Here is a 26,253-nt window from a genome sequence, read left to right as displayed (position 1 = left end):
GCACAGACCAGGGCAAGTGCGATATGAGGTAGCGTTGACCTTCGGTTCAAAGATGGCACTACCAGTGCTCAGGCTAAAACCGTGAGTGTACTCCTCCCTCTAGCCTTTTGCTTATCCCTTTCCTCCTACCTTGAACTTTCTCCCCCTTCAAATCTGCCAGTCCAAAACCCTCCCCTTCTTTTCCCGTATGAAATTGCAAGAGGCCTTTCTTGATTAATTTTTCTTCTCCTCCTACCATCTCAGCTCTCCTGCCAATTACGTGCCGGTGTACTTCAAGCCCCCTTGAACATATTGATTTATCCACCCTACCACTTAAACACTTACTCATCTACTTATCTGTTTTGCATTCTCTTCGACCTGCTCATAATTTATTTTGGGTCTGTCTCCACCACAAGATCGCTCCTGGAGAGCGAGAATCATGCCTTCTGCGTGATTAGAAGACACTTGCACCCTTTAGGTATCCCTCCCTCAGCCCCTCAACATTTCTGTGCAAATCCGTAAATTATCTAGTTATCTTAATGTCCGTATCCCCCTCTAGACTGTAAGCTCCTTGCAGGCAGGGAATGTGTCTGCCAACTCTGATGTTTTGGACTCTCCCAAGCGCTTAGTATTATACTAGGTACACAGTAAGCACTCAATAAATACCGTAGATTACTTGATTGAGTCTAACTCTGTAGTTTACGCTCCCTGTGGGCAAGGAATGTGTCTAACATCTCTGTATTGCACACTCCCCAAGTGTTCAGTTCAGTGCTCTGAACATACTAAGTGCTCATTAAATACCATTGATTGACTGAAAAATGCCACTGATTTGATTCTACCTCTGTCATACTTATCCAAGTACCTAATACAGGGTTCTGCCACATTAGTACTCAATAAGCACCATCTATTGAATGATTGATTGACAGGGAAGGGGTAAATAGGCTTAGAGGAGGCTTCGGCTGACTGAAAAATGGAGTCACAAGGGACAACCAGGAGATTGTTTATGGCTGAGCTTTGTGTTAACACTTTGCAATTTGCCCCAAGCCAGAACACTTTTGTATTGTTCTCTCCGAAGCACTTACTACAGTGCTGTGCACACAGCGAGCGCTCAGTAGATATCGCCGATTGATTTTGGAAACCTGGTAAAGTCCTCTTTGCCCTTTTTATTGTGTAAATGGGAAGGACTTATGTGGATGAACCAGTGTTGGGAGATTTTCCTTTGCCCGTGGAGGAGATGGAAGGTCAATGCAGTGATCCCACTCTAGGCTGTACGCTTGTTGTGGGCAGGGAATGGTCTACCATCTCTGTTAGAGTGTGCTCGCCCAAGCGCTTAGTACGGTGCTCTGCACGCAGCAAATACTCAAATACCATTGATTGATGGATTGACCCAGTTTGTCTGGAGAGGCCAGACTCAGTATGAGAAGCGGCAAGATGTCGTGTCCCAAGAGTGTACAATTCAACCAGGAAATTAAGAATTGTCAAAAATGTTTAGAGACTTTGTGGGTGGGGGTTGAATGAGGAAGATGGAGAATTTGCTTTCAGAGTGAGTTAATGCTGAAGGTATCACAAGGGCTGAAAGATCCAGCAGGTTTCAGGGTTAATTCTGGGAGCTGGGTATTTCCCAGGTGTTGGTTGAAACTTCCTTTAGAAAAACAGTTAGTCCAGGCCTTGAATAAAGTGCTATTCCTTGTCCTGGCCCTAAACTGGACAAAGTGAGTGGGATGCATCATTGAAACAAGTGAAATAGCTTCCACTAAACTTTCTTTTTTCTTTTTTTCCAGGTTTCCTCTCAAAAAACCTATAAGGTAAGATGTTTGACCATGTCAAAATTCGACTGACTTAGTGAAATTTTAAAGTTTCTTGGATGAAAGTGTCCATTTTCATGAGTGTAATATTGCAGAAATCTTGAGTTATACAACTGTTTTAAGTATCAGAGGATTTGGAGTGATGGACAGAAAGGGATTTAGATAGTGCAGAGTCCCAAAATTTCACTCTATTTTATAAATGTAAAATGAATTGGATTAACTCCTTTTGCCTTACTTTAGCACCATTTTCAGTGCCTTGGATGTCAGTATATGAAATATTAGGTAGAATTGAAATGAATCATAATGTATCTCCTGGTCGATATCTAGAATTTTGGAACAAATGAGGGTTTTTTTTGCCTATGTGAAGATGTCATTTTAAAACCGATCTCCATTTTAAGATATGAGTGTCTTGGAGGCAGTTGGGATTGCCAGTTTAGAGTGTAAACTTAGTTGACCTCCGTTTAAGAAATAAGTTTAGCGCTCATGAGACTTAATTACTTTTTAAATGGTAAGGAACAATCAGCGAATGCAGAATCCAAAATTCAGATTATTACATGTGTCCAGGGAGAAAAGATAGTTTTCCCCCTACCCAACAGCACTACTGTTTCGGTCCCTGTTCCTTCATTTTCAACATATTTAGCTGAAATGTTCCTTAAAAAGGTAATTGCACATCATACCCTACTTGTTTGAAGGGTAGATCTGTCCAGCTAGGAAAATAGCATCAGTCCCTGGACAAAATAGGGACCCGCACTCTATTTTTGGCTCTCACATTTAGTTGAATGTACTCCTAAGAAACTTTTCTCTCTCTCTGTCCCTCAATTTCCTCTTCTATAAAACAAAAAAACAGTACTCTGCTGGAAGAAACAATCCGATCTTAGGGAAAAGCACAAATTACCCTGGACTTGTGTAAATGTAGTTATGTCCCATTAATCCAGAAGGGGTTGGAGGGCTAGGTTTTATGTAAAGTTGGAATTCTTTTTGAGAATTTGAACTTCAGCTCATCTGCGGGTGAATGCTTTTCTGAAGGGGCTCCCCTCTCTGGCTTTCAGGAAGGTCCAGGCACAGGTAGCTTATGTAAATAGGAACAGAAAGAAGACAACAGAGTGAAGTTTATGGAGAATGAGATTTCTGGAGGAAACTCTTTTCTAGAGAAATGGGATTTAACTGTCCTTACCGAGTGTTTATATTACCCACAAAGGCATGTTGGACGGTAAACTGACTGATGACTCCAAGATCCTTGACCAAAATGTGAAATGAAGTTTGATCTGAGCCACTAGCAGCTTCATAGCTCCCATCAAACGACTCCCAAAGTGATCTCGCTGCCTCTGATCTCTCACTTCCTCTGCAGTCTCACATTTCCTATTGCCTCAAGGACAATCCCTCCTGGATGTCCCACCGGCATCTGAAACTCAATGTCGAAAGCTGAACTCCTCATCCTACCCTCCCAAAGCCACCCATTCACAGTTGATATCACCACCATCCCCCCGTCTCCCAGGCCCACGACCTTGGTATTAATCCTTGATTACTCCCGGTTATTCATATGACATTCTCACATTCAGTCGATTTTTCCTCCCCACCACTTCCCAGATCTGCCCCTTCTCTCGTATGGCCTCCACTGTGGTCCAGGTGCCAGACCTTTTTCGGATTGACTCCCCTACCAGGTTATTCAAGGGTCTCCCTGCCTGAAGCCGCTCCCCTCTCCTGTCCAAACTGCATTCTGCCACCTGGGTCGTTTTTCTAAACTGCGATTCCGCACATAACTCTGCAGGCTTCAAAAGCCTTCCAAAGCCTCTAGACTTGAAGTCCGTTGTGGGCAGTCAGTGTGTCCGTTATGTTGTTATAAGTGTGGTCCAGTGGATAGAGCACGGGCCTAGGAGTCAGGAGGACCTGGGTTCTAATCCCAGCCCCGCCACTTGTCTGCTGTGTGACCTTGGGCAAATCATTTCTCCAGGCTTCAATTACCTCGTCTGTAAAATGGGGATTAAGACTGTGAACCCCTTGAGGGACAGGGCCTGTGTACAACCTGATTTGCTTGTATCTATCTCAACATTTAGGACAGTACCTGGGACATAGTAAGCGCTTAACAAAAACCTCTATAATTATTATTATTATTATTATTATTACCATCTCAAACACTTAGTGCAGTGCTCTGCACACAGTAAGCACTCAAAAAATATGATTGATTTCAATATCCATTAATTTCTACTTGAAGCAGAAACTGCTGGCCATTGACTCAAGTTTTTATTAGCTCTCTCTGATAATAATAGTATTTAAATGCTTACTATGTGCTAAGTACTATACTAAGCTCTGAGGTGGATACAAGCAAATTGGGCTGGACACAGTCCCTGTCGTACGTAGGGCTCACTCTCTCAATCTCCATTTTACAGATGAGGTAACAGGCACAGAGAAGTGAAGTGACTTGCCCAAGGTCACATAGCAGACTTGTGGCCCAACTGGGATTAGAACCCCTGACCCTCCGACTCCCAGGCCCGTGCTCTCTATCCACTATGCCATGCTGCTGCTTCCATGCTTCTCCCATTACAAACCAGTTCCCACTTTTTGTTTCACCCAAATCAACCAGTGTGCCTCACCCTTGTTCCAGTGTGCCTCACCCTTGTTTCTCCCATCTCTGACCCTTGGCTCACACCCTTTCTCCTGCCTGGAGCTCCCTCCCTCTAAATCCTCCAGGCCACATTTCTCCCCATCTGAAATTCCACTTCCTGCTGGTAGCTTTCCCCATTTCGTTTTTCTTCTCCTCAGGATGTATTCTCCCTATTACAACCCGGCTGTTACGTGCACCCAGTCTCCCGTACCGTTGGTTTAACCTAGCGATCGACAAGCTGTACCATTTGAGCACTTAGGTATCTCTCCATTCTCTTCTTCCTCCTTTGGCTAAATTATTTTCCATCTGTCTCCCTTCTTAGATTGGAGGCTCTGAGGGCAGGCATCATGTCTTCCACCTCTACTGTATTCTCCTCAATGCTTAGTATAGTGCGCCACACAAAAGAGGCGCTCAGGAAATGCCTTCGATTGATTCCACCCGCCTTTCAGTTTGTTCATGACATCTTGACCCTAACTGAGTGAAATTGAGATTGTTATTGCTTCTCTCTAACTCAGGCATGGAAGTATTTTGACCCGAGAGTCACCAACAGACAAGAAGCAGAAAGTTGAGCGCAGTGCATCCCACGACTTTGATCCCACAGGTAAAAACCACCCATCGTTCCACCTGGCAGAGCTTGGGAGGGCGGAGCCGGGGGCTAAAGTGCGGTATTCAGTAAAAGCTCACATTCTGACCCCTTCGCTTTCTGGTGTGAGGCCTAAATTGCTTGATTTTAGTCGAGTTTAAGATTTGGGCGGAAGGTTGGCCCTTGACTACAACTTTGAGAGCTCAAAACCGAGTGACTTGATTTAAAATCTAGTAAACAAATAATTACTATTTCTTCATTCTTACTAAATGTGTGTGCAGTGGTTATTAAAAGTACCTGGCACCTGTCTTCAAGAGATTCTGATTATTTACTTGGCAATATTAGGGTGACTGTAAATTTCAAAATATATATATAGGAGAGAGAGGGGGAGAGAGAATATGTTTTAGCAGAGTGGTGTGGATTGAACTCCTGTAAAATCAGGATTTTCGGGGAATGACATCTTGAGAAGCAGCGTGGCCTAGTGGAAAGAGCACAGGCCTGTGAGTAGGAGGATCCGGGTTCTAAATCCTGGCTCTGCCGTGACCCTGGGCAAGTCACTTAACTTCTCTGTGCCTCAGTTTCCTCAACTGTAAAATGGGGATTTGACAGTTCTGTTCTTCCTCCTACTTAGACTGTGAGCCCTGCCTGACTACGTGGTGTTTACCTTAGCGCTTAGTTAAGTGCCTGACACACAGTAAGCCCTTAACAAACACAATTATGATTATGATTATTTCCTAGTGTCGACCCAGGGTAAGGAGATAGCCTACACCCAGTCATGCTTTATAAATATAAAACCGAGAGGCAGTTCTCAGATAAGCCTCCTGAAATTACTCTCTGTTTGGGTACCTCCACTGGACCCTGCAGCTGAACAGCCCCATGGGAGTGTGTGAAAAGATAAGAATGAAGTAATTAGCGCCAGGTTCACCTTTCAAAGCAAGATAGCTTCATTTTTCCTTTAGAATAAAACGTTTTAGGCAGGCTGTGACTAACAAATCTTATCCAAGAAGGAAAACTAATCTGTGATTGATAGTAAACCTCTTCCCTCCCCCTCCCCTCTGGGCCAGGGAAACCAAAAGCACTTTGCTGTAGTGCAGGCTAGAAGCTGAGAAGCAACTTCATGAGAAACAGCGTGGCTTAGTGGAAAGAATGCGGGCTTGGGAGTCAGAGGTCGTGGGTTCTAATCCCTGCTCTGCCACTTGTCAACTGTGTGTCCTTGGGCAAATCACTTAACTTTCTCTGTGCCTCAGTTACCTCATCTCACAGTAAGACTGTGAGCTCCAGGCGGGACAACCCGATAACCTTGTATCTACCTTGTATCTATAGAGAAGCAGCGTGGCTTAGTGGAAAGAGCCCGGGCTTGGGAGTCAGAGGTCATGGGTTCTAATCCCTGCTCCGCCGCTTGCCAGCTGTGTGACTTTGGGCAAGTCACTTCACTTCTCTGTGCCTCAGTTCCCTCATCTGCAAAGTGGGGATTAAAACTGTGAGCCCCACGTGGGACAACCTGATCACCTTGTATCCCCCCAGCGCTTAGAACAATGCTTTGCACATAGTAAGCGCTTAACAAATACCGCCATTATTATTTTTATTATTACTCCAGCACTTAGAACAGAGCTTAGCACACAGTAAGCCCTCAACAGCTTCCATCATTATTATTAAGCTGGATCAGAATAGGATGGGCGTTTGAGGTGTTCCGATCCTGGATCTCCATTTAGGAGAATGAGCTCAGCATTTTAAGATAATGGGACCCAGAAGCTTTCAGCCCGTGAACAGTAATTACTGGCTTAACTGTCGATGACCACCAGTCTCTCTCCAGAGTGTCTAAAGGTACCGATAATTCTGATTCTCCGATTGGTTCTTTCCGGTTGATCCCTAGGGGCCCTGACTGCAGGTACCGGTAATTCCGATTCACCGATTGGTTCTTTCCGGCCGATCCCTAGCGGCCCTGACCGCAGATGGGTTTAGCGAAGTTGGGCGCTGCGTTTGGTGAGGGTTTCCTCTAGTTTTCAGGGTCTGAACCGACCTTTCCCACTTTAACTTGAAGAACTTCTCCAGTTGTGTTTTTATTGTACTGTCTTTTCTATGAGGTGCCCTCAGAGGGGGCCATCCCTTGTGTCGTTCACATCTTGTTCTGAGAACTGTCGCCTGTGTTGTTCACACCTTGTTTATGTTGTGCACGGTTTAATCCGATCATGTGATTCATTCTATTTTTTTCCATGAAGTTTTTTTCCCCCCTTACGTTGGTCTCCATATTTTCTATATCTTTCTCCTTTTCTCCCGCTCTTGTGCAGACAGTTCCTCCAAGAAGACAAAGTCTAGTTCAGAGGAGAGTAGATCGGAGACGTATGGTAAGCTAAAGCAGCCAATTCAGCCTTGCCCCTCTGCAGCCTGCTGTGTGCTGTCTTGTTTCTGTGCACTTGCAGCCTCTGCCCTTTGTCTGCTCTGCATGGTGTGATTTATAGCAGGGGAGAGGGAGCCCGGGGTTTTAAGCTTGTCCTTGCTAGAAACTAACACCCTGGTAGCAAGAGTAGGCTATTCTCCACATTCTCCCGGGCCTGAACCTGTTTGTGCTAGAGAGTACGACGAACCTTCCGTCTTTGGGTTTGGGGCTCTAAGTGACGTGGACCAGGCTTGGTATCCCATTCATGCCGACGGTGCCGATAGCCAAGATGCGCTCACGTGGGATTTGGGATTCCTGCCACTCCCCCGCCCCCTTTTCTCTCTCTTTCTCTGGTTTTAACTTTGGAGCTGTGCCGGTTTAATGGGTCAATCGTTCCTGGAATGTGTCTGTTATATTGGTGTATCGTACTCTCCCAAGCGCTTGGTGCACGCAGGAAGCGCTCAATACATATGATTCACTAATTGACTGACTCGGTTCAGAATTCAAGCAGAGCCCAAGCCGGCCATCCTCTTCTTCATAAACTGGAGAAGTTATTCGTATGCGGCTTCTCTAGGATGACAAACACCAACTGAGCCATTTTTCATTTCCTGGGCTCCAGAGAATGTTGTTGTTGCATTTCATGAGGTTCATTGAGCTTTTCTTGGATTTGACAGAGTTTCCCCACCTGAGTTTCCCTTTCTTCAGATTCAAATGGGTCCCAGTAGCAGATGTTCTGCCGGCGTCAGCCCCCCAGCCTCTAATAACTGTGGTATTTGTGAAGCGCTTTCTATTTGCCAAGCTCCCACATGGGGCTCACATTCTAAGTGAGAGAGAGAACAGGTATTGAATCCCCATTTTGCAGAAGAGGGAGCTGAGGCCCAGAGAAGTGAAGTGATTTGCCCAAAGCCACAGAGCGGATAGGTTGCAGATCTGGGATTAGAAGCCAGATCCTCTCACTCCTAGGCCTGTACTCTTTCTACTAGGCCACAGTGCTTCTCAACTACCCCTACTATCCCAGTCAATCAATCAATCAGTTGTATTGGAGTGCCTACCAAGTGCTTAATACAGTGCCTGGCACATAGTAAGCGCTTAACAAATACCATTATTATTATTATTACTATTATTGTACTAAGATCTTGGGAGAGTCCAATATAACAGAGTTGGTAGACACATTCCGCACCCACAGTGAGCTTTTACAGGTCGTTGTTTCATTCAGTAAACCCCCGCCACGACCTATTTCCAGAGCGAGGCCAAGTGTGTGGACTCGTTTGCAAAATTCGGCATCAGAGGCCTAATCTTCTTCACCTGATATCTTCCTACCCTGGAAAGCTGCCCAGTCTGATAGTGCGTCTTAGGGAAAACTTACGTGAAAAACAGTTTGGGACTAAATTGATTGCTTTAGTTTTGGGCCACCTGCAGAGCAGATCAGTGTCCCCTTTCCAAGAGAGAGTCTGAACTTTGCCTAAAGGCTGAGAGGGAGGGGACGAGGTGGGAAATCCGGCGTTTTCCAATAGAATGAAAAGAATATCATGTGGAAGTCGGCCCCGTTGCAGCTGTTTTCCGGCCTGCTACTCGTGGAAGAAACAAGGAAATGACTTAAAAAAATAATAAAAAGAGTGGAGTTTTTGGTGTTGGTTTATTTTTGTATTTTTTTTTTTTGTTTGCAGTTCACAGCTAGTAGCACACAAGCCCTCAGTTCCAGGTACTTCTGGCTTCTAGAAGATTTGAGGGTTTGGCTGCTGGCTAGAGAACCCCCCAGTATCTCAATCCCCTGCTTATGCTTGTGTAAAGTCGCCTGCTCGTACTCTGCCGAAGATGTAGCTAGTCCTTTTCCGTGCCGTCCCACAGGAAATGTACCGAATGCCTGGGGGAATGGATTGTGTTTCTGCTTCTTTCTCCGTCCTGGCTTTTTCTTTCGTTTAAAAAGCGGCTTCCTATTTTCAGCCTTGCCTCTCACCTGCCAAAAGACTTCCCAAGTTTTGTTCTCTGCCCAAGAACTGGGAGTCCGGCGCCAGAGTTTCATTCCCTTCCTGTGGCCTTTTGCTGTGTGGTAGCTCCCTTCCCCTCCCCCACGTGCTTCCTCGACCCGTGGTATGTGTGGAAAAGCTTGCTGTTTGCTTTGGATGGGGTCAAACGATTTAAGAATCTATGACTAGAAATATTATGCTAATGTTTTTCTTGCCCGTGATGGGGCTATTAACACTGGTTTGGGCATGCCATTGGCTAGGGAGTATTAGAAACATTTTGAGTGGCAATTAGGAGGTTAGGTGGGGTTTTTCTGTGTGTGTTTGCGCTCTCGAGAGCTCTCGAAATACCTTTTTGGGAAGGTGCGGTGAACCCGGAGTCTTCAAGAAGCACTCGAGGGAGGGATGGAACAGAGTTGGGAACAGAGTTCCCTGGCCATACTGTACTCTCCCAAGCGCTTAATGCAGTGTTCTGCACAGAGTAAGTACTCAATAAATACCTCAGTAGATACCTTGTATCTACCCCAGTGCTCAGGACAGTGCTTGGCACATAGTAAGCGCTTAACAAATGCCATCATTATTATTATAAATATGATTGAATGAATGAATGAATATCCAGGATCTTGGTGTTACAAAACGAACGTGAATCTTTTGGCCAGTGCAACTGCGTCGCAGCTCCCAAACAGTAGTCGGCATCTTCGTCCTTCCCTGCCAACCGCAGTCACCGTCTCCCAACTGCATGCAGTGCTCCACTTATTTACTCCCTTATCTGTTCGTTTGGTCTTTTTCCATACTCTTGCCATCACACCTGTGTGTTTTTCCTTCCTGGAAATAATTTCTGTCTCCCGTTTTCTCCCACTCATCTCTCAGTCGATCGTATTTATTGAGCGTTTACTGCGTGCAGAGCACTGGACTAAGCATTTGGGAGAGTAGAATATAACAAGAAAAGAGACAATTTCCCTGCCCACAATGAGCTTAGAGTCTCGATCGTAGGCTCTGGGAAAGCAGGGACCCTGTCCTTTCCCTCCAGCCTATTCCCCCAGGGGCAGAGTATAGCATCAGCCCCAATAGGCCCTCAGTAAATACCGATCCTGTTGAGTAATCTGAACGCTGAGGAAAGAGGGTTCTGAAAAAGACTCAGCAGCCTGGAATTTGGGTAGCGGTAGACGTTTCTATTAGTGACATTCTGCTGGGGTGTAGATTCTCTTACTGCGTGTATTCGTCCTTTAGACCCCTCTCTTTTGAGGTTACCAAGTTTGAGCCTCTAGTCTGAAAGCCGATGTTGGCAACCATACGCCGCCCGTCTCAAATGCCAACGATCCGCTTATACAGTTTTTTGAAAGCTGACTTGGCCATTTTAGAAGTTCACTTGTGGTGAAGACTTTCGTATCGGTGGTTTTAGATTCCTCTTCTGCTCTGCTCTTTTCGAATGGAAAGACACATTGGAGTTCCCTTCTGACCGTTTTGCAGGGGTCGCTTCTTCATGAGATGGGACAGACCCTCCCAAATAAACTCCTTCTTTCCCCCCTCTACTTTGAAGCTCCCAGCATTTGGAAAGTAGAACCTGTCCTAACTTTCATCTCCAAGTCACTACCGAGAATTCTCCAGCACATTTGTATCCCTAAAGCTGTAACAGAGGACCTTGGAGGTTCAGTGACGGCAAAGAAAAGATTCCTATGGAGAAAACAGAAGCATCAGCATAGTGCTTAGTACAGTAAGCGTTCAATAAATACGACTGAATGAATGAATGAATCAGGACGTAGTTGCCAAGGCCTGGAGTAAGATAGGAGAATTCTGATTGAAGGTTTCTGCCCCTTACCCAACTTCTCAACCCTCTAGGCTGGAGGCTCCTCGTGGGCAGGGAATGTGTCTCTTTATAGTTGTAGTGTCCTCTCTCGAGTCCTTAGTATGGTGCTCTGCACACAGTGAGTGCTCAATAAATACGATTGAATGAATGACTGAATAACCCTAAGGAAGATGGTTTTAAAACTAAGCTCAGGTAAAGACACATCAAAAAATTTCCGAGTCAAATGATTGGAATCGGGCCTCTTGAGCCATTTGAACCCTACTGCAGTCCTTATAGTACTTTCGGACAAAATTAGGGAACATTCCACATCTCTGTCCTTTTTTTGACTTTTGGGGGATTCGGGTGGCTTTTTATTTACTTACGAGGAGATGTTTGGAAATGAAGAGATGAAGGAGAATAATAAGCCTGCCAAATCTTGATTCATTGTTTTGATCGAGCTTATCTGCCATTTTGTAAATATAGTCAGGAAGAGACGGTATGCCACTGAAGAGATTTGTCTCTGGGAAGGTTTAATCAGAAGGAAAACTCGAGCCAGGGTATCTGGGATTTCAGGCCCCTCCTGTTGGAAGCCCTGTGCCTTTAACCAGGAAGGTTCTTAATCAAAGGATTATCTGAGATCTTACTCATAAAACACGCAGGCCTGGCAGCAGAGTTTAAAAACGAGCCGTTTTTACGAAGTAGCCCTTGTGCCTGTTCCCCCACCCTGCCCCGGGGCCTCATTCTTGAGAGGTGAGGCTTTGAGAAGTTTGGTCATGTAGAGAAATGGAAGGGAAGGAAAGACTCTAAGGCGCTTTCAGTCAAGCGGGCTAACGTGAGTCCTTCCACCTCCCAGCCGGTAGCACTCTCCCTTTGTCGCTCAGTCCTTCATATTTATTGAGCGCTTACTGTATGCAGAGCACTGTACTTAGCGGTTGGGAGCTTACCATAGAACAATAAACGGACACATTGCCTGCCCACAGGAAAAACAGTCTTCCTGCCTGGTGTGAATTGGACTTTCCAAGCGCTTAGTACAGTGCTCTGCACACAGTAAGTGCTCAGTAAATACGATTGAAAGAATGAATGAATGAACTTTGTCCCTTGAGGCAAGTCCACTACTCCAAAACTGAAGCTCCTGCCGTCACCGTTTAAAAAGGGCACTGCCGAGCACAAACCAGTACTCTCCCTAGTGCGTAGTACACTGCTCTGCCTTTGATAAGCGCTCAGTAAATACCACTGATGAAGGGGCCTGACCTTCAATATAAGCCCAACAGCACTACTCTCGGGGAAAGGGCACCACCAAACATTGAAGTGGAAAGGGTTACTTTTTTTCCTCCTTTGTGGAAAGACAGGTAGTACAAAATCAGGAACGGATCATTTTGACAAATGCAATTTAGCACTATGTTAAGCAGCTTTATTGGCGTTGTACCTCAGGGTTGCTTTTTTTTTTTTTTTTTTTAACAGACTAGTGAAATGGGTAACTAGTGAAATACCTAGTGAAGGACAGACAGGTGGTAAAAATGGAATCCAGTTTGACCCAGAGATGGTGCCTTAGGGTGGGAAGGGTGATGTTACCTCGGTTGGAGTTTGGGCCAGGAATTTATACAGAATATAAGGGTTAATAGTCTAGCTCTGAGGAAAATATTGCTGGCTCTTGAGTGCTAAGTGGTCAGGGTTGTGGTTTTGTGGTTCATCTGAAAGACTGTTATAGTGTGATGTAAATTTGGTAACCCCCTCCATGCACAAGTTTCCCAATAGGTCCGGCCGAATAAGTGGATGTGCACGCCTGTAAATGAGGCTTTTTTTTTTTTTCTAGAATTCCCTTTGGAGGGCATCTGAAGATATATCAGGTTTTGGGGGAATCTAAGTTTTAAGAAGGGTTTTTGAGCAGAGACAAAGACAAGCAGGGTGGACAGGTGGATAGAGCACGGGCCCGGGAGTCAGCCATTTGTCCTCTGTGGGACCTTGGCCCAATCTGTTAACTTCCCTGTGCCTCAGTTACTTTATCTGTAAAATGGGGATTAATGCCATGAGCACCATGTGAAACAGGGACTATGTCCAACCTGATCAGCTTGTCAAATGCCATTAAAACAAATGGGAAAGTTTTGTTGGGTTTAGGTGACCTGGGGAAGAATTCCAAAGACCCGAAGGTTATGGAGCGACTGGATCGGGGAAAAAATGGCTGGAAAGTCAAAGTGGCAATCAAGCAGGAAAATAGAAGGGAAGGGAGAGGAATGCTGATAGAGAGTTTACATTTGAAAATTGGAAGGGAAACCCCAACTGTGGAGTTTTGAGTGAGAGAGAGAGAACACATTTATTTTGACCATCTAAAGAGCTGGATTTCAGGTGGGTTTTTTAGAAGAATGCCACATAGAAATGGTGTTTATGCCTATGAAATGTCCAAAATCGTGGTTGCAAGTAAGATTTAGGAAGTAATGATCAAACTCTCAAATTGTAGGCCAATGAGTGACGAGATGAATGTCTCCAGTATAGGTCACGTGGTCAGTTGGACAGCCGGGGCAGTGAAGTCCCTTAGAGCCCTGATTTGTTTCTACAGCTTTGGTTTGTAGAGCAGAATGATAAAAAACTTTGGTCTTGGAGTAACCTGAAAATGCTTTGATGTAGGAAATAGTTTGTAACATTCAGCTGGGACTCAATTGTTTCATTGCGATTTTCGTGAGGGCCTTGCAGTGGCATAGGTACCTTTTCAATAAGTAGACATGTTGTACTATCTCAAGTACTTATTACACTGCTCTGCACAATAAATGCAATCGATTGATCGAGTAGATTGGTCAGTTGGTATTGAAAGTGAGTTGCCTTGAAAAAATGCTTCGTCCTCCAGATCTGCTCAAGTCTTTCAGAACCCTTCACTTTCTAGGGCTGTGAGTCTGCAGTAAGAAAACAACTGAGGGAGAGAGCGACTCTTTCAGTTCCCTTTTTGGTTCTGTCAGGCTCCTGGACTCCAGCCCTGTTTGTTCTCACAGATTTGCTCCGACTCTTTTCCTTCCACTTTTAGGTTTCATCTGCTGCCACGGGACTCTCCAGCAAGATACCGTTCCATCAGAGGCCTAGCTGGGGCCTTAATTTGTTTTCCTCCTCTTCTTCCAGAATTTATTTACGCTAATGTCCGTGTCTCCCCCTCTAGACTGGAAGCTCCTAGCGGGCAGGGAGCGCGTCTGCCAGTTCTGTACTTTACTCTCCCCACGCTTCACCCACAGTTAGCGCTCAATAAATCCCATCGATTTGTTGACCCTACCTCGTCTTCCCTCCTTACCACTCATTTTTCGTCCAGGTCTCGTTCAGCGGTGTGTAATTATCCAGAAGGATGACAATGGATTTGGACTGACCGTCAGTGGAGACAACCCAGTCTTCGTACAGTCTGTCAAAGAAGGCAAGGCATTTTCCTAACCACGTTGGAAGGCAGTAGAGACCCTCAGGACCCGCTCGGAGGGAGGGCTGGGGTTAGAGAAGAGAAGTTAATGCCTCTCCTCTTTCCCTCTGCCCTCATCTCCTGAAAAGAAAGATAGCTATGTACGTCATGAGCTGATGCATGAAGCTATTTTGCTAGCACGTTCATCCATCTAGGAGTGAATTTTATCCAGGTTTTTTTTTTTTTGAAGTGCCTAAAAGAAAGCAAGTTTCTTTTATACCTCATGGGTTTTAGTTTTCATGGCCACTAGAGAGTTAGGCTTTCTGGGTTGGTGTGTTTTTTGAGCAAAGCAACTTGGAGAGAATGGAGGAAGGGAACTGGGAAGAGATTTAAGAATCAGATGGTCCTTCCCCTTTAAGTTCCAGACAATTGAAGTGGATTCAAGTAAACACCCTGATTCCTCCTTTAGATGGAGCAGCCATCCGGGCTGGAGTACAGACGGGTGATCGGATCATCAAGGTAAGGAAGAGGCCCGTTTTACCCCAGGGACCTTTGCTCCATTCAGATTGAAAAGATCTCAGCAGCATTCTCATGTACTTCCTGCTTCAGATTTCAAAAATAGCAAAACAATTACACATCCCGGGTACATCATTGTGCCTAAAAATAGCATTTTGTGTTGTCAAAAATAGCATTTCCTGACAAATACTCTCATTTTCAGTTAAGGTGGCAGTTTGTACTTTTAGGGTACCACCCGATCAATCAATAAGGTAATGGAAAAAACAGCCTAGAAAAATAAGGGTAATCGAGTTGAATTGGGAAAAATATTGTTACCATTCCTTTGCCTGTGAGTCTTTTATGCTCACATCCTTCAAGTGAGCTGTCCTTCTTTGCTGAGAATTTGGAGGTTCGGACTAGGGGAGGATTAGTAAGATGTAATGTTATTCGAGCACAAGGGACTGTATTTGACGTCTAATAACAATTATAGTATTTGTTAAGCGCTTACTATGTGCCAAGCCCTGTTCTGAGCACTGGGCAAGATACAAGTTAATCAGGTTGGATTCAGTCCATGTCCCACATGGGGTTCACAGTCTTCATTTCCATTTTACAGATGAGGTAACTGAAGCACAGGGAAGTGAAGTGAGTTGCCCAAGGTCACACCGCAGACAAGTGGCAGAGCCAGGATTAGAACCCAGATCCTTTTGACTCCAGGCCTGTGCTCCATCCACTAGGCCATGCTGCTTCTCCAGCAGTATATATATATAGTATGTTTCTGTGAATAAGCATCGCCTAGTGGATAGAGCCCAGTCCTGGGAGTCAGAGGGACCAAGGTTCTAATCTCAGTTCTTCCACTTGTCTGCTGCATGACCGAGGGCAAGTCACTTCACTTCTCTGTGCCTCAGTTACCTCATCTGTAAAAATGGGGATTGGTTGTAAGCCCCATATGTCCAACCTGATTACTTTGTATCTATCCCAGGACTTAAAACCGTGCCTGGCACATAGTAACCACTTAACAAATACCATTTGTTTTTAAAAAAGAAAAAGATAGAAGTAGGAAAATTGTAGCAACCCTCTGAAATGTCCTGGCAGCCCCATGAATTTTTTTTTTTTACCAAAAAAGTCTTTAGTGTGGTGAGCGGTAGTTTATGAATTGCAGATTTATCCTTTACCCCAACATGCTGAAGCGGACACACGCCATTTCTCTTTTCAGGTGAATGGAACTCTTGTGACGCACTCAAACCATTTGGAGGTGGTGAAACTTATCAAGTGTAAGTGAAGTGTTGGGTTTCTCTTTATTTCCACGCAGTGTCCTGAAATCTTCAAAACAGGGACTGTATAAGGTATAATGTAACGGAATCAACCAATCAGTGGTATTTATTGAGTCCTTACTATGCGCCAGGTTGACAAACACAGTCTATGCCCACAACGAGCTTACAGTCAAAAGGGGAGACAGACATGAATAGAAATGCATAATTTGCAATATATAATATAAAGATGCATAAGTAAGTGCTCCAAAGTCACAGATCCAAGTGTAAACATGCTGTTGATTATTGGAGTGTGTGTCTGGGTTTGGATCATTAAGATCATGTTCAGGATCCCCGGAGGAATTTACTGGGGATCAAACCCCGTGAGAACGTGCTTTTTCTCAGACCAGCTGGTGCTTCTCTTGCTTCTGTGTTTTCAAAATAGTTTCCTTGTTTTTTTAATGAATTTTTTTATTTTCCCACTCCCAGGATAGAAACAGGTCTCAAACAAAACTTACAATTTGGTTTATTAGCTGAGAAATGCCGGGGTTCTAAGGGTTAAGGGAGGGTGAAGAAAGGTGATTGCACACTTGAACTGCAATCCCGGGAGAGTAGTGGAAGATACTGGTTTACTCTCTGAAGGAGCTGCTTCAGCCAAAACAGGGATACGAGGGAAGACCTCCTTTTCACCATTCTCAGCCAGGGAACGCTTGAATAGTTTCCGTTCAATATATTTCTTTTTCCTCCTGTCTCTTTTCTCCCTCCTCAGCGGGTTCCTATGTAGCTCTCACTGTTCAGGGTCGTCCCCCTGGGTCGCCCCAGATTCCATTAGCCGACTCGGAAGTGGATCCGGCGGGCTTCGGACATATGTCTCCCATCCTGACATTCCCCCACTCACCCGGACCGTCCGGAAATATGGAGAGAATCACAAGCCCGGTGCTGATGGGGGTAAGGATGGGAAGCCAACGTTTGGCAACGGCCTGACAGGGTGGAAAATTCCCGAGGTTCCGTCGTAGAGCATTTGGGTTTTCACTTGCCAACGGGGAAGGTTCGTTTTTGGATCGTGGAGAAATCGCCATGTGACTGGAAACACTGGGAGTTCAGGAAGGAAGAAGGAAACCCTGGAAGAGCAGTCAGCACACCAGTGGGATCGGGAAGGGCCTTTGTCATCTTTGGAGAACTGGCTGAAACTTCTACCTCCCTTTAGGGTGGGCTAGCGGACCCTAATGTTTCTAAAAACACTGTGACTGTGAGGCTAAGACTGTGAGCCTCACATGGGACAACGTGATTACCCTGTATCTACCCCAGCACTTTGAACAGTGCTCTGCACCTAGTAAGCGCTTAACAAATACCAACATTATTAAAAAGCTGGGGGAGCAGAAGCAGTGGGGGAGGGGCCGAAATGTCCTACCGCTCTTCTGTCTTAACACACATCCAGCTGTGTGTGTGCTCAGACGTCAGGCCTGTGGCAACCTGGAATGGAAGGAAGGCTAATAAGTTTGGGGCATGTGGAACTGAGGCAGTTATATGTTGAGGCGAAGGGGGTCATTCTTTTTCTCCATTTGGCTCTCATTTTTCTGGCTTGACTTTCCCTCTGTTCGCCCTTGTTTTTCAGGAGGAGAACAATGTTGTTCACAACCAGAAAGTGGAGATTCTGAGAAAGATGTTACAGAAAGAACAGGAGCGGTTACAGGTACCGAGTTAGTCAGAGGCTAGGAAGAGAGAGGGAGGGAGGCACCCACGCAAGAGCCATACCCGGGCTGACCAGCTGTCCACTCCCCCCCAGTCCAATGTCGAGTCGCACCCTAATAACGTCGGCTCAGGTGGCGGTGACCTCGGCGTCCTCGGTGACCCAACCGTCGGCGGCCCCGGGGCTGCGTCGATCTCTCACGAAACATTTTTGTCACCAGTCGTTACAGGAAGATTACAGCCGAGCACCCTCTCAACAGACCCTCAAGGAGATCCAGGAGGCCAAGAAGCACATCCCTCAGCTGCAGGAGCAGCTGTCCAAAGCCACAGGCTCTTCTCAGGTAGCCCCGTTGCCGAACGACACCCCTCAGTGGCCCCCTCAGGGCTCCCCTGGGAAGGACTGTTTGAGTGTCCCTTAGGGCGGCTTTCGGCGGCGTAGGGAATGCCGCAGGCCCCGTCAGAGAAGGGTCCCTAATTAGAGGAGGACGTCCAGGTACCAGTCCCTCGGGACCCTGCCGCAGCTTCGGCGGTCGTATTTTATATCGCCATTATTTACGTGGCAGACGCGGAGTTGTATGTGCATGCGTAAACACGGATCCTTCCCTAAGGCTTTGCAGCCTGTATCGTCATCCCAACCCGTAATGAGCAATTACCTGAGACGGGAACTGGGGAGTTGGTTAACCCTGAGATACGTGGAGAGTAAGACGAGTGGGGAGATGGTGTAAATGAAATGGGTGGTTTTTATAAGCTGATAAACTGTTTAATCGCCCCGTTTTGCTGCAAGGGAGCACCGTAATAAAGACTAGATTTCCCTCCTTTGCCGGCTTGCCGGTTTGTTTAAATCCTCAACGCTTTACCGCCAATACCTCTTCCCTAAATGCACTGATTTATCATCTGACTTTTTTTTTATGGCAAGTCAGAGCTTTCCACCTGCAGGCGTGTCCTCTTACCTTGGTTTCTCTCCTTTGTTCTCTCATTAATAAAGGGTTTGTTGTTGTTGTTTTAATCCGTTTTAGGATGGAGCCACAGTTGTTTTCTCTAAGCCCTTGGGCGATTCCTTGCTGGTCGGCGAGGTAGAAACAGACGGCGGGGATGCGATGGGTAGAATTGATTATACCAGTGGAGAGGGTTCTCGACCCAGCAGTGACATTGCTGATGTAAGTACGGTGTGTAATAATAATAATAATGATAATGATGGTGTTTGTTAAGGGCTTGCTATGTGCCAAGCTCTGTACCTCCCTATCCCTCACACTCCACCTGAGGGGTGATTTTTCATTCACTCATTTGTATTTATTGAGGGCTTACTGTGTGCAGAGCACTGTACTGAGCATTTAGGAAGTACAATTCAGCAACAAATAGAGATAATCCCTGCCCACAACGGGCTCGCAGACTAGAAGCGGGGAGACGGACATCAAAACAAGTAAACAGGCATCAGTAGCATTATTATAAATAAAAAGTATTATTGATATATACAGTTAAGGGTCTCCATTTATCATGGCCACCCCCATAAGCATCCATCACTCAGTCGTATTTATTGAGCACTTACAGTGTGCAGAGCACTTCACTAAGCACTTGGGAGAGTACAATATAGTGGGGGAGTACCATCAACCTCTTAAGAGGGCAGCGCTCTGAGTGGAAGATTCTGAAAGCTCCCTCTATTTCGACTGTGAGCCCCATGTGGGACAGGGACTGTGTCTTATCTGATTACGTGTGTCTGCCCCAGCACGTAGTATAGTGCCTGACACGTAGTAAGCGCTTAACAAATACAGTGTTTTTTAAAAAGCAAAACCAAAAAAAACTCTATATGTAATCCCCACCTAGGATCACTCATGGCAAAATGTATCTTTCAGGAAGATAGACCCGTATGTGTCCTCCACCTCAATGCAGTTGGCTCCCAGATCTGCCTCGCTAGTTCCAATGTGTAACCTCCTCTGAAATCTTGCATTTCCTTCTGCTTCCGGGACATCTCCTCGCACATATGCCACTGGCACTCCCTGCTCAGTTCATCCCAAACCGAACTCTTCAACTTCCCTCCCAAATCCTCTCCTCCACCTAACTTTCCCACCACAGTTGACAATCCCTCCATCCTCCCCTTCTTTCAAACCTGCAGTCTTGTCACTATCCTAACCTAACCCTAATTGGGAAGTACCGTGGCCTAGTGGAAAGGCCGTGGGAGTCAGAGGACCTGGATTCTAATCCTTGCCCTCCACGTATCTGCTGTGTGACCTCGGGAAAGTCACTTCACTTCTCTGTGCTTCAGTTTTCTCATCTGTATAATGGGGATTGAATCCTAGTCAGTCAATTGCATTTATTGAAGACAGTAATAATAATAGTAATGGTATTTGTTAAGCACTTACTATGTGCTAGGGCACTGGGGTGATATAAGCAAATCGGGTTGGACACAGTCCCTTGTCCCATGTGGGGCTCACAGTCTCAATCCCCATTTTACCTATGAGGTAACTGAGGCACAGAGAAGTGAAGTGACTTTCCCGAGGTCACACAGCAGACAAGTGGCGGATCTGGGATAAGAACCCATGACCTGAGTCTTAGGTCCAAGTTCTATCCACTGCGCCGTGCTGCTTCTCTCTTAGTGTGTTCAGAGCTTAGGAGAATACAGTACAATACAATGCAATGTAATAACAATAATAATAATAATGCATTCGTTAAGTGCTTACTATGTGCCAAACACATATAAATCCCACTCCCTCTTACTTAGACTGTGAGCCCCATGTGGGACAGGCACTGTGGCCAACTTGCTTATCTCGCATATACCCCAGCGATTAGTACAGTGCTTCATACGTAATAAGTGCTTAATAAATACCAGTGTCATATCCTTGACTCCTCACTCTCTTTGTGTCCACATTCAGTCAGATCTTGTCAGTTTTCTTCTACGGTTCCAGGATCTACTCCTGGAAAGGTCACACAGCAGACAAGTGGCAGAGCCAGGATTAGAACCCAGGCCCGTGCTCTTTCCACTAGGCCATACTGCTTCTCTCGTCCTCTCTCTTCACCCCAGCTCTCAATCTTTGTCTCTCTCAAGCTTTGTTTTTCTCAAGCAGCATGGCATAATAGGTAGAGTAAAGGCCTGGAAGTCAGAAGGTCCTGGGTTCTAATTCCGCTCCACCACTTGTCTGTTGTATGGCCTTGGGCAAGTCACTTCGTTTCTCTGTGGCTCAGTTACCTCATCTGTAAAATGGGGATTAAGACTGTTGAACCCTATGAGGGACAGGGACTGTGTCTAATCTGATTTGCTTATATCCACCCCAGCTCTTAGTAGTTTTTCTTTCAATCAGTCGTATTTATTGAGCACTTACTCTGTGCAGAGCACTGTACTGAGCACCTGGAAAGTACAATTGGGCAACGAATAGAGACAATCCCTACCCATCAACGGGCTCACAGTCTAGAAGTAGGGAGACAGACAACGAAACAAAACAAGTAAACAGGCATCAATAGCATCAACATAAATAAATAGAATTATAGGATGAATGAATTGAATGAATGAATGAATGGAGGCCTTCCCCAATTAGTTAAAAATCTCTTCGGGGTCTAGCCCCCAAATTACCTTTTCAGCGTTTCAGGGCCTCCTTCACAGTTATGCACAAACTCGTGCATCCCCCCTTCCCCTCCTCCCCCTTTTCTTTCTTCATCCTATCTATAAATTATTTTTGTATCTGTTTCCCATGATAGACTGCAAACTATTTAGGGGCAGAGATCAGTTTACCTGACTCTTATTTGACTCTCCCAAGTGGTTAGTACAATGCTTTGCACTAAGTAGTCACTCAGTAATGCTGATTGATTGATTGATCATGTTTGTGACATGGGGTTGAGATAGGAGGGAGAGAGCTTGATGGGGACTCCTGCCCTGGAGGAACTTGAGGATGTCTAGCAGTTGTTAAACCAGCCTCCCCGGAGTGGAAGTTAAGGCAGATTGCTTTCCTTAATTACTCCTCTGCTGGAACTTTAATCCACTCTAAAACATGAGAATGTGTTAGGAATTTAAAGCACCAGACACATCTAGGATTTGCCATCCTGGGACTGGGACGAGCACCTTGAAAGCCACCCAGGCTCCCTTTGCCAGTGGGTTAGCCCCAGTCCAGGCTGGCCATCTTGGGAATCTCATCGCTCACCTCCTTCAATGCAGAAGGCCAAACTGGAGCATCTATAAGACTGCCATTGGGCCCCCAAAACCCAAGCAGCGGGCAAGTTCTGGTCTTCTCTGGCCCTCCCCCCCAAACACTCCCCTCCCTGGTTCACCTTGGGGGAGGGGGGGGGACTTGGGGGTTTCTGCTGTTCCCCAAGTTCTTGAGACCCCAGAAATGGAGCAGCAGCCATTTTGGTAGACTGATTTATAAGGCAGTTTGAAAGTGAATTGTCAACCCAAGTTTCATTTTCTTCAAGACCCTGAGTATATCAACCTAGGAGAGCTGCCTATGGAATTAAAAAGGGTACCGTAATTTTAACTGTGACAAGAAGTTCATTGTATTCTTTGGTATATGTGCAACAGTCTATTTGAATTTAATTAACTTGGATTTGAGACACTGGAGTGGCTACGCAGGGAATTTTTTAATTTTTTTTTGCTACTGAAGGATGTTCCTCTTGAGACTTTGTCAAACTGTCCTGCCTCTTCTTAGGATGGATCACCCTATGCACAGTCCTCTTTTGCCAGGGATCTAGTCACCCCTGGCAAAAACCCAATGTGCAGTTGCTTTGCTATTGCTCTTTAGGTTGAAGTTTTTCCCTTTCTTGGCTGGTAGTTCTATGGCCAGAACTTGAGGGATTTCATAGGCAAATCTTCCAGCTTCTCTGATTGTGACTCGGGAACTTTTCCCTTGAGTCTCATTTTGTCTTGTCTTGTAGAGTCCTCGGAGTGGCCTTAGAGAAAGGATGTCCCTAGAAGAAAGCCCAGAGAAAATGGAGATGCAAGATAATGTGAGTATGACATATGTGGTATTAGAGGACTTTCTATTGCTGTGGATACCAGAGTCAATAGAAGCTTCCTGGTACTCATCAGAGGGGAGTGAGGCCTTTAATATTCTGGTTTTGTTTTTTGAAATGAGATGTGACTGTGATTTCAAAAATAAAACAGGTGAGTTTTAATGGCCTTCCTGAAGAAATGTTAAATGTTCAATAATTAACTCAGAGCGGTAAAGGCAGTTGCCAAATCCGTGAGCTAATCAGCGATAGGCCCAGAAATCTTGTTTGACCAAAACAGTGCACTGATTTTTGTGCCTTCAACTGGATTTCTTTTTTTTTCAATGGAGCTTATTACGTGCTTACTAATGTGCCAGACTGCACCAAGAGCTGGGGTAGGTATAAGAGCATATGAGTAGGAAATGTATGCTATTACAGGGATTTCTATTGCGGTGGCTACTAGATTCAATCGAAATGCTAAACCCCTGGGTTAAAGCAATTTAAGCTGCCAGCTTGACTGAGTAACATACAGATTGAAAGTAGCAGGAGCAGACATTATGAACGTCAGTAGGAATAAGTGCAGAATACGTTAGGGCTCATGTAGGGGGGAAATGGCCACAGTAAGAGATTGGCTAGATGCTCATATGTGCCAAGGGATTTATAAATCAGAGTGGGCCTCAAACTGTCACGTGTTAGCAATGCAGCTCCCTTGCTAAGATGGCAAGTGTGCTGTTAGTATGTGTTAGGAAGCCGAAAGTACAGCGTGGCAGAGCTGGGATGGAATTCTCCCATTAGAGTCTGAGCTAGTATTAGGGAACGAGTCTGCCAACTCTGTTGTATTGTACTCTCCCAAGGGCTTAGTCCAGCGCTCTGGCCATTACTGGCACTCAGTAAATACTATCGATGATGATTGGAATGGTATATTAGGAATGCTCTGCTGCGCTTGGGGTACTCGCACTTGAAAGGGGAGGTAGAGACCTCGAAAAAGATGAGAAAGAAAGCAGCGTTGCAGGCGATTTCGCAGTTGGAAACCTAAGACCTTCAGAGGAAGTTAAGGGGGCGGGGACTGCCAGTGAGGTCAAAATGAGTTTGGATCAAGTCCTGGATGAGCATCTGAATCAACAGAATCCAGGGACGGTCACTGGAGGCAAAGGTTACAGAAGCAGCATGGCCTGGTGGAAGGAGCCTGGGCCTGGGAGTCAGAGGAACTAAGTATTAATCCCGTTCCACCTGTCTGCTGTGTGACCTTGGGCAAGTCACTTCTCTTCTCTGGGCCTCAGTGACCTCACATGCAGAATGGGGATTTGATACCTGGTCTCCCTCCTACTTCAACTGTGAGCCCCACGGGGCACCCTATCATCTTGTACCCACCTCAGCGCTTAGTACAGTGGCTGGCCCATAGTAAGCTCTTAGCAAATGCCACAATTTTTTTATTATTGTTTCTATTATTATGCTGGAAGGGAAAGTTAGGGAAGTTGGAAAGCTCCACAAGGTGTAGGTCAATTCATGTACATTAGTCCCCTGGTTAGAGGGCAAAGCTAGAGTGTAGAAGCTCTACTCGTAACTCAGGATGGAAGTAATTGATAATAACAATAATAGTATTTGTTAAGCGCTTACATTGTGCCAAGCACTGTTTGAAGCACTGGGGTCGATACAAGGTAATCAGGTTGGACTCAGTCCCTGTCCTACATGAGACTTACACTCAATCCCCGTTTTACAGATGAAGTAACTGATTCACAGAGGAAGTGAAGTGACTTGCTGAAAGTCATACAGCAGACAAGTGGCAGAGCCAAGATTAGAACCCACAACCTGTGACTCCCAAGGTTGTGCTCTTGCCACTAGGCCATCAGGGCAGTGGTCATGTTGTTAGTCATATCCCGGCCCCGGCATCCACTCGTTGCTTCTGACCATTATGGGATTTCTCGTCCTTTTGTTCGGAAAAACCAAGAGAAGACTGATATAGTGGATAATAGAAATTATTTCATCTTCTAAAAGAGAAGGCCAAGGAGAGGAGACTTAATAAGTACTTCTGAGCATATTATGTGGACGATGATGCCCAGTTGCTCATCATCTCCTCCGAGGTCAGAAAGAAAAGAAATAGGCTGAAATTGCAGCAAGGAATTTAGGTTGGCTCTGAGGAGGTTCTGTGTCTCTGGTGTGGGGAACCGAAAGAGGTTGTGGATTCTTCTCTGGTTAGTTTAATAATACGATAGGCACTCATCTGTCTAGGATAATTGGGGTGTAGTCCTGGATTGAGGCAGGGGAAAGAATTAGATGGTTTCTGGAGGAGGGTCTTGCCAGCCCCATGAGTCTGTAATTCTGTGTGCAGTCCAAGGGACTAAAATCTAGTGCCCTGATGAGGCAATATCTTCCGACCTTTGGGTTGGGGCACAGGGTCCAGTGTGCTCTCGCCCTAGATCCTCTAGAGCTTTGCTCTACCTCTGCTACAATCCTTTTCGGACCCCCAGCACTGAGCCCTCAGCTTACACCTTCACACTTGTCCAAAATAAGGCATTCTAGTCATAGAAGAAAAAATCTCCCACCTGGCTCAATCTTCTGGAGAGACTGAAATCCCATTTGAGAATCCCGGCGCCTTGTGAAATTAGTGCTATTTCAATAGATATGTGAGATGAAACTGTTTATGTTGGCTTTTGTCTAAAATCCTGGCCTAGACATTGGGATTTTTCTGATGCAGAGAGCTATTTGGTCTGTTTTTAAGGAAACCTTCAGGTGGAGGGCTCGATTGAAAACGGAACTCTAGATCTTAGGCAGTGGGCTCCACTGCTTTGGTGCGTGCTGCTCTGTGACCATAACTTCTCTATGCCTCAGTTACCTTATCTGTAAAATGAGGATTAAGACTGCGAGCCCGTTGGAACATGGATGTGTCCCCCCTGATTCATTTGTTTCCACTCTAGCACTTAGAACAATGCCTGGAACGCAATAAGTGCTTTACAAATTCCATAAACACACGTGCAAAAAAAAGATAAAAGGGAATTCAGTTATTGATCAGCTGTGGCATGCACCTATTCTTCAGTGGAGCAGAAAAGCATTCTTTTGAGACCATTTCTTTCACCTAATGAGTCGGAGCACCTAGGTTGACCAAGGTTTTCACTTGTATATTCCTTCACTTGAAACCTGGAGAAGTGAGATTCAATTATTAGTTGAACAACCAATTAAAGGTGGTGGGGGTCTTAGGCCAGGAGACTATTTAATTGATTTAGGGCAACCCAGTGAAAGTCGCCACTTTTTCCAGAGGCCAATAGGAAAGTGAGCTGGTGGTGTTTTAACCTTTCCAAACGAACCCAGCGTGAACGAACCATCCGCTGGAACCTGATGCCTAAGAAATCCCAACGAAGAAGTGATCAATCACTCAATTGATCGTATTTATTGAGCGCTTACTGTGTGCAGAGCACTATACTAAGCGCGTGGGTGAGGACATTATAACAGA

At 45.5% G+C, this 26,253-nt stretch overlaps 1 protein-coding gene across 4 annotated transcripts in view; it reads left to right on the top strand.

Annotated features, from left to right (window-relative positions):
- ARHGEF12 (Rho guanine nucleotide exchange factor 12) overlaps positions 1 to 26,253 on the top strand; it is a 138,647-nt gene that overhangs the window by 72,061 nt on the left and 40,333 nt on the right. For 3 of the 4 annotated variants that reach the window (XM_039913490.1, XM_016227502.3, XM_007668015.3), the window contains exons 2-12: positions 1,761 to 1,784; positions 4,902 to 4,987; positions 7,258 to 7,314; positions 14,386 to 14,484; positions 14,933 to 14,982; positions 16,172 to 16,229; positions 16,975 to 17,153; positions 17,821 to 17,898; positions 18,116 to 18,235; positions 18,911 to 19,051; positions 22,752 to 22,823. In XM_039913490.1, coding sequence (XP_039769424.1) covers positions 1,761 to 1,784; positions 4,902 to 4,987; positions 7,258 to 7,314; positions 14,386 to 14,484; positions 14,933 to 14,982; positions 16,172 to 16,229; positions 16,975 to 17,153; positions 17,821 to 17,898; positions 18,116 to 18,235; positions 18,911 to 19,051; positions 22,752 to 22,823 — 964 coding nt within the window. The remainder of the gene's footprint in view (positions 1 to 1,760; positions 1,785 to 4,901; positions 4,988 to 7,257; positions 7,315 to 14,385; positions 14,485 to 14,932; positions 14,983 to 16,171; positions 16,230 to 16,974; positions 17,154 to 17,820; positions 17,899 to 18,115; positions 18,236 to 18,910; positions 19,052 to 22,751; positions 22,824 to 26,253) is intronic. The other variant, XM_007668016.3, reaches the window with a different exon arrangement.

Source organism: Ornithorhynchus anatinus, chromosome 11, assembly GCF_004115215.2.
Source record: "Ornithorhynchus anatinus isolate Pmale09 chromosome 11, mOrnAna1.pri.v4, whole genome shotgun sequence".
Taxonomy (NCBI): Eukaryota; Metazoa; Chordata; class Mammalia; order Monotremata; family Ornithorhynchidae; genus Ornithorhynchus; species Ornithorhynchus anatinus.
Note: the sequence above shows the minus strand (reverse complement) of the source record. Positions and strands in the feature narration are given on the sequence as shown.